This window comes from Perca flavescens, chromosome 21 (assembly GCF_004354835.1).
Source record: "Perca flavescens isolate YP-PL-M2 chromosome 21, PFLA_1.0, whole genome shotgun sequence".
Taxonomy (NCBI): domain Eukaryota; kingdom Metazoa; phylum Chordata; class Actinopteri; order Perciformes; family Percidae; genus Perca; species Perca flavescens.
The window spans coordinates 3,895,315-3,908,630 of record NC_041351.1 but is presented as its reverse complement, the minus strand read 5'-3'; the positions used below and the strand labels follow the sequence as shown (position 1 = coordinate 3,908,630).

The 13,316-nt window shown below is 42.1% G+C and overlaps 1 protein-coding gene across 1 annotated transcript in view; it reads left to right on the top strand.

The window, feature by feature from the left end:
• The first annotated feature begins 4,983 nt into the window (after positions 1 to 4,983).
• aatkb (apoptosis-associated tyrosine kinase b) overlaps positions 4,984 to 13,316 on the top strand; it is a 59,543-nt gene continuing 51,210 nt past the window's right edge. Inside the window, exon 1 of the mRNA XM_028567310.1 lies at positions 4,984 to 5,127. Coding sequence (XP_028423111.1) covers positions 5,106 to 5,127 — 22 coding nt within the window. The 5' untranslated portion in view covers positions 4,984 to 5,105. The remainder of the gene's footprint in view (positions 5,128 to 13,316) is intronic.

Here is a 13,316-nt window from a genome sequence, read left to right as displayed (position 1 = left end):
TCATCCAACTTCCAAGTCGTATTTCGTAAATCCGATCAATCAAGTCCGAGTCCAAGTCATCAGGGAGCGAGTCCAAGTCGAGTCCAGAGAATAGCGACTCGAGACAGACACAAATCTGAGACCAGGACTCGAGAACTCCATCACTACAAGGATGTAACAATGCATTGTGAATCGGTTAAAAATGGATATGAAGATACAAAATGAATCACAATGGCCTAGGGCGTAATCTACTTTTGATTTCACTTCCTAGACTTTAGACGTCACTACGTCTTCTTAGTTTATTTTCTATTTATTTAGTTATTTTGATGTGGGATTTATTACAGAAATTGTATAATTATTTTTCTATAAATTTGTTGTTATTAAGATGAAATACAATCTTAGCTATACTTTTAATAAGAGGACACATCTGTTGCTTTGCACAGTTCATATAAAAAAAGGAATATTTTTCAGTCATTTGTCTGCAGCCCGTTCTGTTAAAGAAATCCTGTGATTAGCGTTGTGAACTTAAAGTCGTGAATCATTTCGTATCGTGAGTCGGGTGTATTGTTACACTAGTGACTACTGAAAAATCTCGGTTCACAGTGGCATAGTACACAAGATTGTTTGCACAAATCTATTTTGCAGGTGAGCATCAACAAAACCATTAACAATATGTTTGATTGGCGTAAGGAGTTCATATATCACTACGAGTAACTCCAGGCAAGGACTGAATGCGTGGGATTTGTTTCTAACACTGAAGGCAAATTAAATGTCATCTTGATAGTGTGAAGGGGGGAGGGGACTCAGTGTTACAATTGCTAGTACCACTTCTAGAGTGTTGCGAATATTTTTGTAGGCCTCAACAAAATGCCAATGGGAATATTTTACATTGGATTGTTGTTGCAGGAAATGAGCTCTGTGGCAAAGCTAAGTTACATGTTTTGTTCAGCTGTTTGTTCAGATAAACTTCAGACATATGAACAAAGAACAAAAGCTAATGTTGAATAATTATAAAAGTAAATGTAAGTTCCACTTTTTACGCTCCTTTTGCCTCTGTTTTTGGTCCCTACCAACTCCTGAGCAAAATGTCTGTATCTTTAGCAGGTAAATGATCCACTATGTTCGCCAGGTAGTCGCTGACTTTTTCTGTCAGCTGAGCAGGATGGTGCGATTTTAGCCCTTTTTTTAAGGTTGAACTTGTTCCCAGCACCCCATTAAATATAATTGCTGATAAAAAAAGTGTGTTAATCTATTGTGAGCTATGGCTATGTTCACACAACAACAAAAAAGATGCCAAGTGTGAACAAAGCCTAAGGAGTTCTACTCTATGAATATAACAGCATCGTGAAACTGAACCCAGAATCTAGATGCCTAGATCTAGAGCCATTTTCAGAAAATGGTGTTTGTCAGTCATTTGTCAAAATTGCATAAATTTCAAATTTTCAAAGGTTATTGATACTGCATTTTGGAAATATCTGCTTTTCAATAAATAAATAAATATCCAATTTCATTTGTAAAACCTCTTCGACTTTGTAGTAATGGCCCTTTGGCTCAGCATTAAAGTAAGTTTTCTCATAATCGTTGGTGTCTTTCTAGTTACATAGTTCAGTGTTTCCCCTATAATGAAGGTCCAAAATTATGTTAAAATGCACAGTTAGCACAGTAGAATAAAAAAAAAAAAAAAAATAAACGTTAAAAGGGTTCCAGGCACCCCTAAAGCTGATGCTAGAAACGGCCCTGTGAGCAGGTATCTCATGTACTCACAAACTACAGTGCCTTGAGAAAGTATTCGGCCACCTTGAACTTTTCGACCTTTTGCCACATTTCAGGCTTCAAACATAAAGATATAAAACTGTAATTTTTTGTGAAGAATCAACAACAAGTGGGACACAATCATGAAGTGGAACGAAATTTATTGGATATTTCAAACCTTTTTAACAAATAAAAAACTGAAAAATCGGGCGTGCACAAAGAAAATTAGTTTTATATATTTATGTTTGAAGCCTGAAATGTGGCAAAAGGTCAAAAAGTTCAAGGGGGCCAAATACTTTCGCAAGGCACTGTACATACATAGTACATGCCAGTAATCCTGACATATCGTGTGTACCCTTTCTAGTGTTGGGTATACATTTAGTCTGTTTCTACGGATATGTTAATGTTTGAAGCTCCATATAAGTTAATCATTTAACATGTGTCCTCTGCCTGAGCCTGAATCTAGATCATCCCAGTTATATAAAGCAGCCTGCACACGTCATGATACACATTCTTATTCCAGTTCTGAACAGGAAACACAACATTTAGAAGCCAATTCCTGCTAATAGCACTTGTTCCTGGCCATAAAGCCATTTCACATGAAGCCCCACACTGAAATGAGGCAGGCTGATATACTTAAAGCGTATCCATGGAAACCGTGCTTCGAAGCCGGTGCACAGCAGGGGGGCACTTTGGAGAGGGTCCGCTCGCTGTGATCGTGTGTAATAATGGCAGACACATATCACAAAACCTGGCCAGCTTCTCTCATCAATATTTGAAGACATGCTCTGCTGTCTCGTTGTTCGTTATCTGCTGGCCTTTTAAAGTGAAGACAGTTGATTAGTTAAAAGCTGCTTTTATGCAAATGTCCATCTTAAACAAGAACAATATCACCACATTGGAACCGTGCTGGCGAGTCTGAATTTGCAAAAGGCTGTCTTTTGCAACACCGTCTCATTTCTAGGACGAAAAAAACACTTAGTTGGGTGTCTTAAAGGAACACGCCACCGTTTTTTGAATGGGTTAGATGGGTTATTCACCGTCTCCCTTAGATTTAGATAGGTGGGCAAACGCATTTTTGTCTCAGTGTATGCATTGTCTTAGTCCGGCAGCGCCGCCACTAGTTTAGCTTAGCATAGTGAATGAAATATTTTGTTCCCAGATAGCATGTTGTGAGTAAAAGTGATGACTTTGAGATTCGAATGAGTTGACTTTATCCAGTGATGCAGTTTGCTTTCTTCAGAGTGTCATTTTCCAGACAGGAAAAGCCTCGTCGACAAATTGTGTTTGTGACATTCAGTGGCCTCGGTCATATGAGCTCCCTTCTATCTTAGATAATGGTTACGACACTGCAGGAAAATCTACTTTGGTCCTCACATGCCGTGGTACTCCTTAAAGGTCCCATATCACGCTCATTTCAAGGTTCATACTTGTATTTTGGGTTTCTACTGGAACATGTGTACACCCTTTGTTGTTCAAGTTCAAGTTGTATTTTTGTCATACTGTCTGTGTGAATATACCTGTATTTACCCTCTGTCTGAAACGCTTAATTTTAGCGCCTGTCTCTTTAAGACCTCCTCTTGAAATAGCCCAGTCTGCTCTGATTGGTCAGTGTTTAGGGTCGTCCCCATCTGTGCTTTTAGGGTCTCTGCACCATCATTGCAGCTGGGGAATGACTGTAACGGCACTGTAGCAGCACTTTTTACCTTTAACATAGGCATCACCAACATGCAGAAGTCCTGACGAATCGTTTAAAGCCACAGTTTCTGAATACAGGCTGCGTGTATTTCTCTGTGCATTGAGCGTTTTGATACTTTCACAGTATTTATACAGCACCTTGACCTTTTATAATAAAGAAAAAAGACATGGAAATCTCACGTTTTACAATATGGGACCTTTTAACATGTTTTCACATTTCTTTATTAGTATACCTTGGAAACGTTTGGAGACCAGTTGTGTTGTTCTTTCTTTTCATCAGTATTGTGTTGTCATATTTGTACAATCTTTATGTTATTACCCAGTCGGGGCTCACTGTTCTTATGGAGTTGATCAGTTCTTCTGCTGCAAGCATCACAGTGAACAGGTTTTTTGGAGAAAAAAATTCCTCGCTTTTTTCTTCACTTTTTCTGACGATTTTGACATTTTACGTAGTTTTTGTTGCATTTTTCAAAAGTTTTTTGCTCTTCCAACGTTTTTCCCATTTTTTACTCATTATCTTTACTCATTTGGACTGCTGCTGCCGTTATGGTGGTGACTATACTGCAGGAGTGTCAAACTCAACTTCACTAAGGGCCACACTGGAAAATGAGAATCACATCAAGGTCCAGACATGTAGAGTTTATTCACGTGCTTTTATTTAATCGAAAAAGTTCTCATATAGCCTTCTCACTTACAGTTTGGTCCACATAAAGCCCTGAACAAGTGAGCAAAAAAGTTCCAAAGCCATCACAGAAATGAGAAAATCAAGAAAAACAATGATTACATTTTTAAAAGTAGGCTACTACACAGCTGACTCACAACAACCTGTTTTACAGCCTGAATAGGCAAACTCACAGGTTTGTGGGGTCTTTTGAGTCTTAAAGTCGGCAAATCTGCCAAATTCAGCTTTGAGTGTCACATAATTTCAAGTTGAAAATCAGTTTCCTGTGTTTTTGGTTTGGTGCACAACTAGGCGGGCCAGCATTTATTGTGAACCTAAACTGATATGTGGGCCGTATCAGAATTTGTGAGGGGCCGGATTTGGCCCGCAGGCCTTGAGTTTGACCCATGCTTTACTGCCTATGCCACAGGATGGCTGTGAAGCAACATCTTGCATTTTAAATATTGCATTTATTCTGTTGTTGATGCTAAACTACTGATTACTGGAGCTTTAACACAGCAGACTTTAGGGAACATTGCATGTGTGTGTGTTGTGCTGCGTGTGTGTGTTATGTAATTGCCCCTGCATGGCATTTATGATGTGATTTCATATCGGAGCGTGTGCAGTCAGCGCCAGTGGGGACAGAGGGCAAGAAGATGAGATTAATTCTGCTCCAGTGGCCTCTCACCTCATCTGCACACAGACAGACAACACCTGGCAGGAGAAAGAGTTAGAGAACGCCATAAAAAAAAATAAAAAAATCTGTCTGAGAGTGTAGAGAAAGAAAACAAGTTGCAGTTTTTGATAAGTGGAAGACAGCTCCCAGGGAGAGAAGAGTCAGGAGGAAGTCAGAGATTAAGGACTTGAGGAGGAAGTAATAAGCATGGAGCGATAAGTAATGGTCCGTCTGTGATGTGTGATAGCTTGTATTTTCTCCGCTCCATTGAGCCTCACCGACTGAGACGATTCATCCAGACAAGATCCACAAACCGAGACGTGTCAAAGCTCTGCTCTCATGCTCTCCGAGGTCCGCTCAGGTGAGCCGTGCGTGTTTCCTAACTTTCCTGCGCGCCCGATCTGTCGGATGTTTCTGTGTGTGCACACACAACGGCTCCACGACTACACGAAGGCTTGTTTGTTTCTCACGCCTCGCCGGTTCTCGGTGAAGCAGCGCTACACGTGAGCTGCGGCGCTACAGCAGAGACCCATAATCCTCTGTTTCTGCGCTACGCTCCACACTACAAGGACTTGATAAATGCCAAGTTTTCATTGCGTATCGCACGGAATAATATTCTCAATTTAACATCTTCACACTCCTGTTATTATTCCTATTAAACGCTATTATTCTTTGAGGTGGTTCACTGAATATTCATTTAAGGGGAGACGCTGCAGGTGAACAGGGAAAACATGTTAACTAACAGATATCATTGTGAAACTTCCCCAGTTGATTACTTAAATTAAGATAATTATTTTTTTTATTACAAGTTTTCTGAAATGTTATGTTTAAATATGCAAGTGAGGCATTATCTTATAACCCAAGCCATTTTTGAGCGTTTTTTCTTTTGCTCACATTATTACTCATTGCAATTGTCTGGCATCTCAAATGAACAAGCACAACCATGGCCAGAAGTAGGAGTACGTCCTGAATGTCTTTTGAGCTGTATAACAAAGTTATCATGGCATAAAACATAAAAAAGGAAAAACACAAGTTAGATTTATTTAATTTTTTTTTTTTTTTAAATAGAAAAATAATTGAATCAGATACCATTTCCTTAACACCAACTTCACACTGGCACTTGAAATCAGCTTCGATACGGCAGCGAAACGACCGGAAGACATTCATTTCCTATGGAGATTCGCAGGCCGTATGCGAATGGGTCCGAACGAGTGCGGTGCGAACAAAATTGTGTCCGTTGATTATCCGGATGCGTTCAAAAAATGTAACTCTTGCGACAGGCTACAGACGGTTCCTATCCGACAATACGAGCGGAAGTTAGCGTTGCTATGATACTAATAAACAAATCTGAATTCTTAACTTTTAATCAAATAAATAATGATTTCATGACGATATGTTGTCATGTAATTTTTTATTTTCATGATTTCCTAACGTTATTAGGGCAGTTAATACAATTGCTCGTGTTAGCTAACGCTAACTAGTTGGCGTCGATTAGCTTGAGCCCGCTAGCTGACGTTAGCTAACGCTAACTAGTTAGCTAGCCTGAGCTCGCTTGCTCAGGTGAATTGACGTTATGCATTCAGACCAGCATTCAGAGCAATACTTTTCTCCACGCAGCAGCCTTTCTGATTCTATCTCTGTAGCCCTAGAGGAGAGCTCAGAGAGAACTGGACATTCGGACACTGACAGGATGAGACGTTCTCTCCGCCATTGTTTTTCTACTCGCTATCGACGCTTTCAACGGTGTAGTACGACGTCCACTGGGGGCGTATTACGGAGCTGATTTCAAGTGCCAGTGTGAAGGCGGTATATATATATATATATATATATATATATATACAATACAGGAAAAAAAATATTTTCATACAAAGAATAAGTTACATTTGTACATTCTTAACACTAGTAGTGATGATGTAACTAAGTACATTTACTGAAATACTGTACTTAAGTCCAAATGTTTAACTTTAAGTACATTTTCCTGATGATATTTACATACTTTTACTTAAGTAACATTTTCAATGCAGGGCTTTAACTGTAACAGAGTATTTTTACAGTGTGGTATTAGTACACTGTTTTGGTGCGGCTTGCAGTCTCAGTCACGGATGGATTGGATGAATTTTAATCACATGGCTGTGCGTCACACTATCAACACAACGGTTGCCATTTTTAAACCTGGAAAATTGTATGCATTTTACACCTTTTTTATTTTTTTTTTACAATTTTTTTAAGTTGAACATGCTCTATGTGAGTTTTTTATAGACTTAGTGGTCTTTTGGCCTATCTTTGGAGCATTTTTACATAATGTCGGCGAATTTTGTTGAGATATATTCAGGGACTGTCTGAATTTTGAGAATCCGACTTAGCTTCTTTCTAGGATAAGTGGTTTTTCTTTGGTGATCTTTTAAACAAAACATGCTTTTTCAAACCTGCCGGTGGGTTTTGGGGTTAGGAGGGTTAAAGCATTTTGGATATCTCTTTTTATCACTCCAGAAGTGAGAAAATCCTGTCAACAGCCATTGAATATCCCTTTTTTTCTATGTTTTTAGATAAAGAATGTTCCATAAATCAGGCTGTGAATGATATTTGAACAAAGCCCTGTGTACAAAGCTTCAGAATATAGATGGGAATTAAAGTGGAAAGTAATGTAAGTGAAAGACAAAGTAGCATAAACAAAAGTCGGTGTAAAGCACCACCCTACCAAACAAATGAGACTTAATGCAACATTCACAGTTCATGAACGGCTCAGAGACAGCAGAATTCTCAAAAACATTTTAATCATCATATTCAGAGCACATTTACATCAATATTCACATCCATGTGTCATGTCATCAGCCCACACAGCCACGTATTCTCCCCTCATCTACCACTTTGTTTTTGTCTCCGAGTTAAGTCCTCACCGTGGGATGCAGAGAACAACATAACTGCTGTTTATCTCCATATAGAGTTTTATGTATATATAGAGCTGTTTTCAGAGAACCCATGCATGCACGTTCAGCAAATCCCATCATCCCCAAGGGGGAAAGTGATGTCGTATTAGGATGGAGAGAAAAGAGCAGAAAACATGAAGGCAAACAAATGAGTGGCATTCATGTATTTTTGTGTTGGAGGGGGTCAGTGGGAGGGATGTCGCCGCCCCACTGCTTCTCTCAGTGTTGTGACCTTTAGCAGATGTCACACATATGTAGCTCGCCATGCGGACACACACACACACACACACACACACACACACACACACACACACACTCAAGGGTGGCTGATTTCAGATAGGCTGTGCATTCCCAAGTCTATAAGAACTGTTTATCTAGTTCACCGAGGCAACATTTACATTGCTACGTTTTGGTTTAAAAACGAATATCCTTTGCTACGTTTAAACATCGCATTTGCACTGCTCTGGTGTTTCCGAGCCCCTAAACATAAAACACTTCTGACCCGTTTGGGTTTGGAATCTGCGGGGTTGTGTTGCAGTCCCAACGGTCCTGGACGCAAACACAACACCGACACTGACGCCAACGTTTCTCCTCCTGATTGGGTCTTATCGGTCATGCCGTCTCATTCTCTGAGACTAAGCTATTGACGTTACCATGGCAACTGCCAGTAACGAGCAAAGTATACATGCTGCCTCCGGTTTATGCCCAGTATACCAGAATGTTGATGAGATATTTTGGTTTGGGCGTATTAGTTTAGAGATTAGTTCTTCTGCTGGAGCTAAAAACACTTGTGTGCATGGAGTTCGCTTTTGGCTCTAAACTCTGCCTAAAAACCCAAACGTAGCAATGTAAATGTATACAATGTTATGAACAAAGCATGACGATGTGTGTGAATACGCAATTGACAAAAACATTCTACATGTTTACAACTATCCATTTCACACAATATAACTCACACAATTAACAATTGGAAAAGGAATAGGCTGAAGCCTAAGGCTTATTTTTGCCTATCCTATACAATCCATAAAATAACAGAATATTAGCAATATGAAAGAAAGATACAATAGAGGAAAGTCCCCAGTGTTGGAGGAGGAATTGAAATCTTTTAGCCTAATTATTCTTGTCCAGTAAATATTACATTCTGGACTTTTGTTACCCATCATAGGGCATCCTGTTGAAAAGATTAGTTGTTTTAAATACTTAATACTTGATACTTAAGTTTACAGTCAACACAGATTATGTTTTTTTTAAAAGCTATGCAGAGGTAACACCTACTCAGTGAGCAAGAATATTCTTGAAATTGAAATTGTGAACAAGAATCTGCTGGAAATCATCTTGCCGTGTGGTACTGACACTTCAATGTTAAATGTAAAGGTTGGTTAAAGAAGAAAAGGAGGGGAACAAACACAAATGGGGAGAAAGCAAGGAGGAAAAAGGCTAAAGTACTGATGAAAAGAAGGAAAGAGGAAGTAAAGGGACGGTAGAAGAAAAAAAAAAAAGTAATGAATGAAGTTAAGCAGGACAGTGGCTCTCAATGCCAGATGGGTCCAACAACCCAGGACTTTCACCCACGAGACCGGGGTTCATGTCCCGTTTTCGTCCCGCGTGTCACTGAAACGCACATTTTGTAACGCCACCCATGATCCTTTCCTAACCCTAATTATCCCGTTCTCGTGCCGCACATCAGTTAAACGTACGTCCCGACCAAGCGCATCTAAATATGACGCCAAAGGGCTAGACACGAGACCCAAGAGCATCAAATAGTGACGCCAAGAGTCCTGAATCAGAGCGTCAAGAAGCGATGCCAAGAGTCCCGACCAAGCGTGTCTAGAGGTGACGCTAAAGGAGACTTTTTGCGTCAGTAACAAACGCCAAAGGCACCTGACCAAGTATTGCTTTTGACGCGATGGGAGCGACAATGTGTTGAGCAAACAGAGAAAAAGAAGGATTCATCTCGTGTTAAATGTAACATCTTTATCAACCATCAGATAACTGACGCAATGACAAACAAAGTCTCCTCAAACTGGACTCAAGTAAATATATTTAGTTGTGTTCCACTGCTGGGACGTCCTGCTGATGTGCCCGTCGGGCCCTCCAGGGAGCTGTGTGCTGAAATAAAGCAGACGAGGCCGAGATGCTTCTAGGCCACGACTCGTCTGGGGAGGGAAGTGAGAGCGTCAGGTGGAAGCTGCGAGGAAACAGACAGCCGAGGATGCACTCTACATACTCAAGTGTAACTGCCACAGCAGGGCGGGACATGTCAGGCAGACAAAACATCCACACACACACACACACCTACACACCTACACACCTACACACTGGAATAAACACTCCTGACAGCAGAAGTGCCGCCGCGGGTGATCCGGAGAACTATTCTCGGCTGCTGAACAGAGATAATATGGCTGCTCCAGGAAGATGTGTTTCATGGTTAGTTGCTCTGATTTACAGCTTCCTGTAATTAGGTTACAGTGCGTGGGCTGCCTGCTCATATTGAAGGAACATAGGCCCGACTCCCACATGATATGAATAGCTACTGTAATCTTGCAAGATCGTTTGTGTGGACGGGTCCAAACAGTGTAACTCCACAGGAGGATCTCGCTTTGTGCTCGAGAACAGCAGGAGGAATGACACTGAAAGGCTTCCAGGAAGGGAAATGGAGAGTGTTCAATTGGAACGGGAAGTTGGGACCATTTGAATTTGACTCGTTTAAGGAATACACAGAGAAGAAGTGACACTTGGGGTTTATTTAGGGTGATATATTGAGAGTTGTTGTTCACGTCAGGTCTGCCATAAACACGAGCCGCCGAGTGAGAAAAATATAACTTCATTGGGCAAGATCAGTATTGAATTTGTCGACAACTTCAACTTTCTGACAACATCCATCCATCCATCTTCGTCCGCTTATCCGGTGTCGGGTCGCGGGGGGAGCAGCTCCAGCAGGGGACCCCAAACTTCCCTTTCCCGAGCAACATTAACCAGCTCCGACTGGGGATCGAGGCGTTCCCAGGCCAGGTTGGAGATATAATCCCTCCACCTAGTCCTGGGTCTTCCCCGAGGCCTCCTCCCAGCTGGACGTGCCTGGAACACCTCCCTAGGGAGGCGCCCAGGGGGCATCCTTACCAGATGCCCGAACCACCTCAACTGGCTCCTTTCGACGCAAAGGAGCAGCGGCTCTACTCCGAGCTCCTCACGGATGAGTGAGCTTCTCACCCTATCTCTAAGGGAGACGCCAGCCACCCTCCTGAGGAAACCCATTTCAGCCGCTTGTACCCTGGATCTCGTTCTTTCGGTCATGACCCAGCCTTCATGACCATAGGTGAGGGTAGGAACGAAAACTGACCGGTAGATCGAGAGCTTTGCCTTCTGGCTAAGCTCTCTTTTCGCCACAACGGTGCGATAGATTGAATGCAATACCGCACCCGCTGCGCCGATTCTCCGACCAATCTCCCGCTCCATTGTCCCCTCACTCGCGAACACAACCCCAAGATACTTGAACTCCTTCACTTGGGGTAAGGACTCATTCCCTACCTGGAGAAGGCATTCCATCGGCTTCCTGCTGAGAACCATGGCCTCAGATTTAGAGGTGCTGATCCTCATCCCAACCGCTTCACACTCGGTTGCGAACCGATCCAGTGAGTGCTGAAGGTCGCAGGCCGATGATGCCATCAGGACCACATCATCTGCAAAGAGCAGCGATGAGATCCCCAGCCCACCAAACTGCAACCCCTCCCCACCCCGACTACGCCTCGATATCCTGTCCATAAATACTACAAACAGGATTGGTGACAAAGCGCAGCCCTGGCGGAGGCCAACCCTCACCTGAAAAGAGTCCGACTTACTACCGAGAACCCGGACACAGCTCTCGCTTTGGTTGTACAGAGATTGGATGGCCCTGAGAAGAGACCCCCTCACCCCATACTCCCGCAGCACCTCCCACAGTATCTCCCGGGGGACCCGGTCATACGCCTTCTCCAAATCCACAAAACACATGTAGACCGGTTGGGATGGTGAAAAAGACTAACGGCCCTATCTTGCACCCGGCGCAGCGCAAAACCCGACGCAAGCGTCTTTGCTAGTTTAAAGGTGCAGTAGGTAAGCCTTATAAAACTAACTTTCTGTCATATTTACTGAAACTGACCCTATGTTCCCGTAGAACTACATGAAGCAGGTCATTAAAAAAAATCCAGCTCCTCTGGCACCACCTACAGCCTGTAGTGCAATATGCAAAAATCCACCGCTCCCTGTTCAGATGCACCAATCAGGGCCGGGGGTGTCTAACTGCATGTCAATCACTGCTCATGCACACGCATTAATTTCCCTTGTGGGGGGAACGGCTTAGGTGACCGTTTTAGGCTTTAGCAGAAAGGGGGGAGGGACTGAGAAGTTGTTGATGTTACATTTTTTTGCCTAAGTCCTGGATCTTTAAAATTCTACCGACAGCACCTTTAAGACCGGCCCAGTTGTCAATTTCCCATCCAGCGCCCATGTTGTTTAAATAGCGAATGCAGCTGCACCCATCTGTGCGCCCATGGGCGTGCTGGTCTTACAGGGAGGTGTGTTCAGGTGCATTCTGGGCGTAATGCTATCTTGAGGCAGCGGGAAGTGATCGCGCCATTGACCAACCAAAAACCTGGTCTAAAGTCAATAACGCAGCATTTCATTGTTATTTTAACAGCGCATTAGTAAAATGGTCCTAGTCTTACTCTTAGGACGACATCCTTAGAAACCCTTTTCCATAATGTTGTCAGACACTTAGAATATTAATCTGAGCCTGTCAGCGGCAAAACAAGCACTTTTGTGAACGTAAATACAAGCTGGACAATTGTCCTATTAACTCACATTGTAGCTTGTTTGCGCCGCTGCCGACTGCGGCGATCTTACTTAATACTGGACCAGTGTCAAAGATTGTTGTTACCATCAGTCACTTAGACACAAAAAACATAGGAAAATGGGGTCCAGGCAAAAAAAAACAAATGACAGTTACCCTTTAAAAAAAGGCAGCGTCAACAGCGTCAGTCTTCAGCCGTGATTTTTTTATAGGTGGAAAACAATGTTGTAGTAAGATCAAGAGAGTTTGTCTTTCCAGGAAGCAATATTTGCATTCCTCATCACACAAATGAACTCCAGTTTCTGTGAAAAATATTGAATAAAAAATATTTTTTTAAAAGGTGCCCTGCCACACAAAACCATTTTTACTTGCATTTTTTGAAATATGTTAGGTCCATATGTGTTTGTGTTATGTTGTGAATGTGAAAATGATATCATACATCATATTGCCTTAGCTCATTACTATTCATGAGTTTGCCCAGTTGCGCTGGGTAAAGGATGCTGATAGCCAGGCTCTCATTGGCTAGCTGTTAGCCAATCAGAGTCAAGCAGCTTAGCTCGTTGGCACAAATCGAGCTGAGTCTTCCTGCAGGCTTTCTATACCAAACTAGAATGGCTTAAAACAAGGTAAACAAGGCAATTTTCCACAAAAAATGTTACAGAGTCCATGGTAGAACTTCAGACATTACCACAAAGTCATGAAATACGTGTGGCAGGGCACCTTTAAGAGTTTTTCTAACACTTTATGTGAAACTCTAATGACTCTAATAAACTCCAATGCTAAAAAATATTTAGG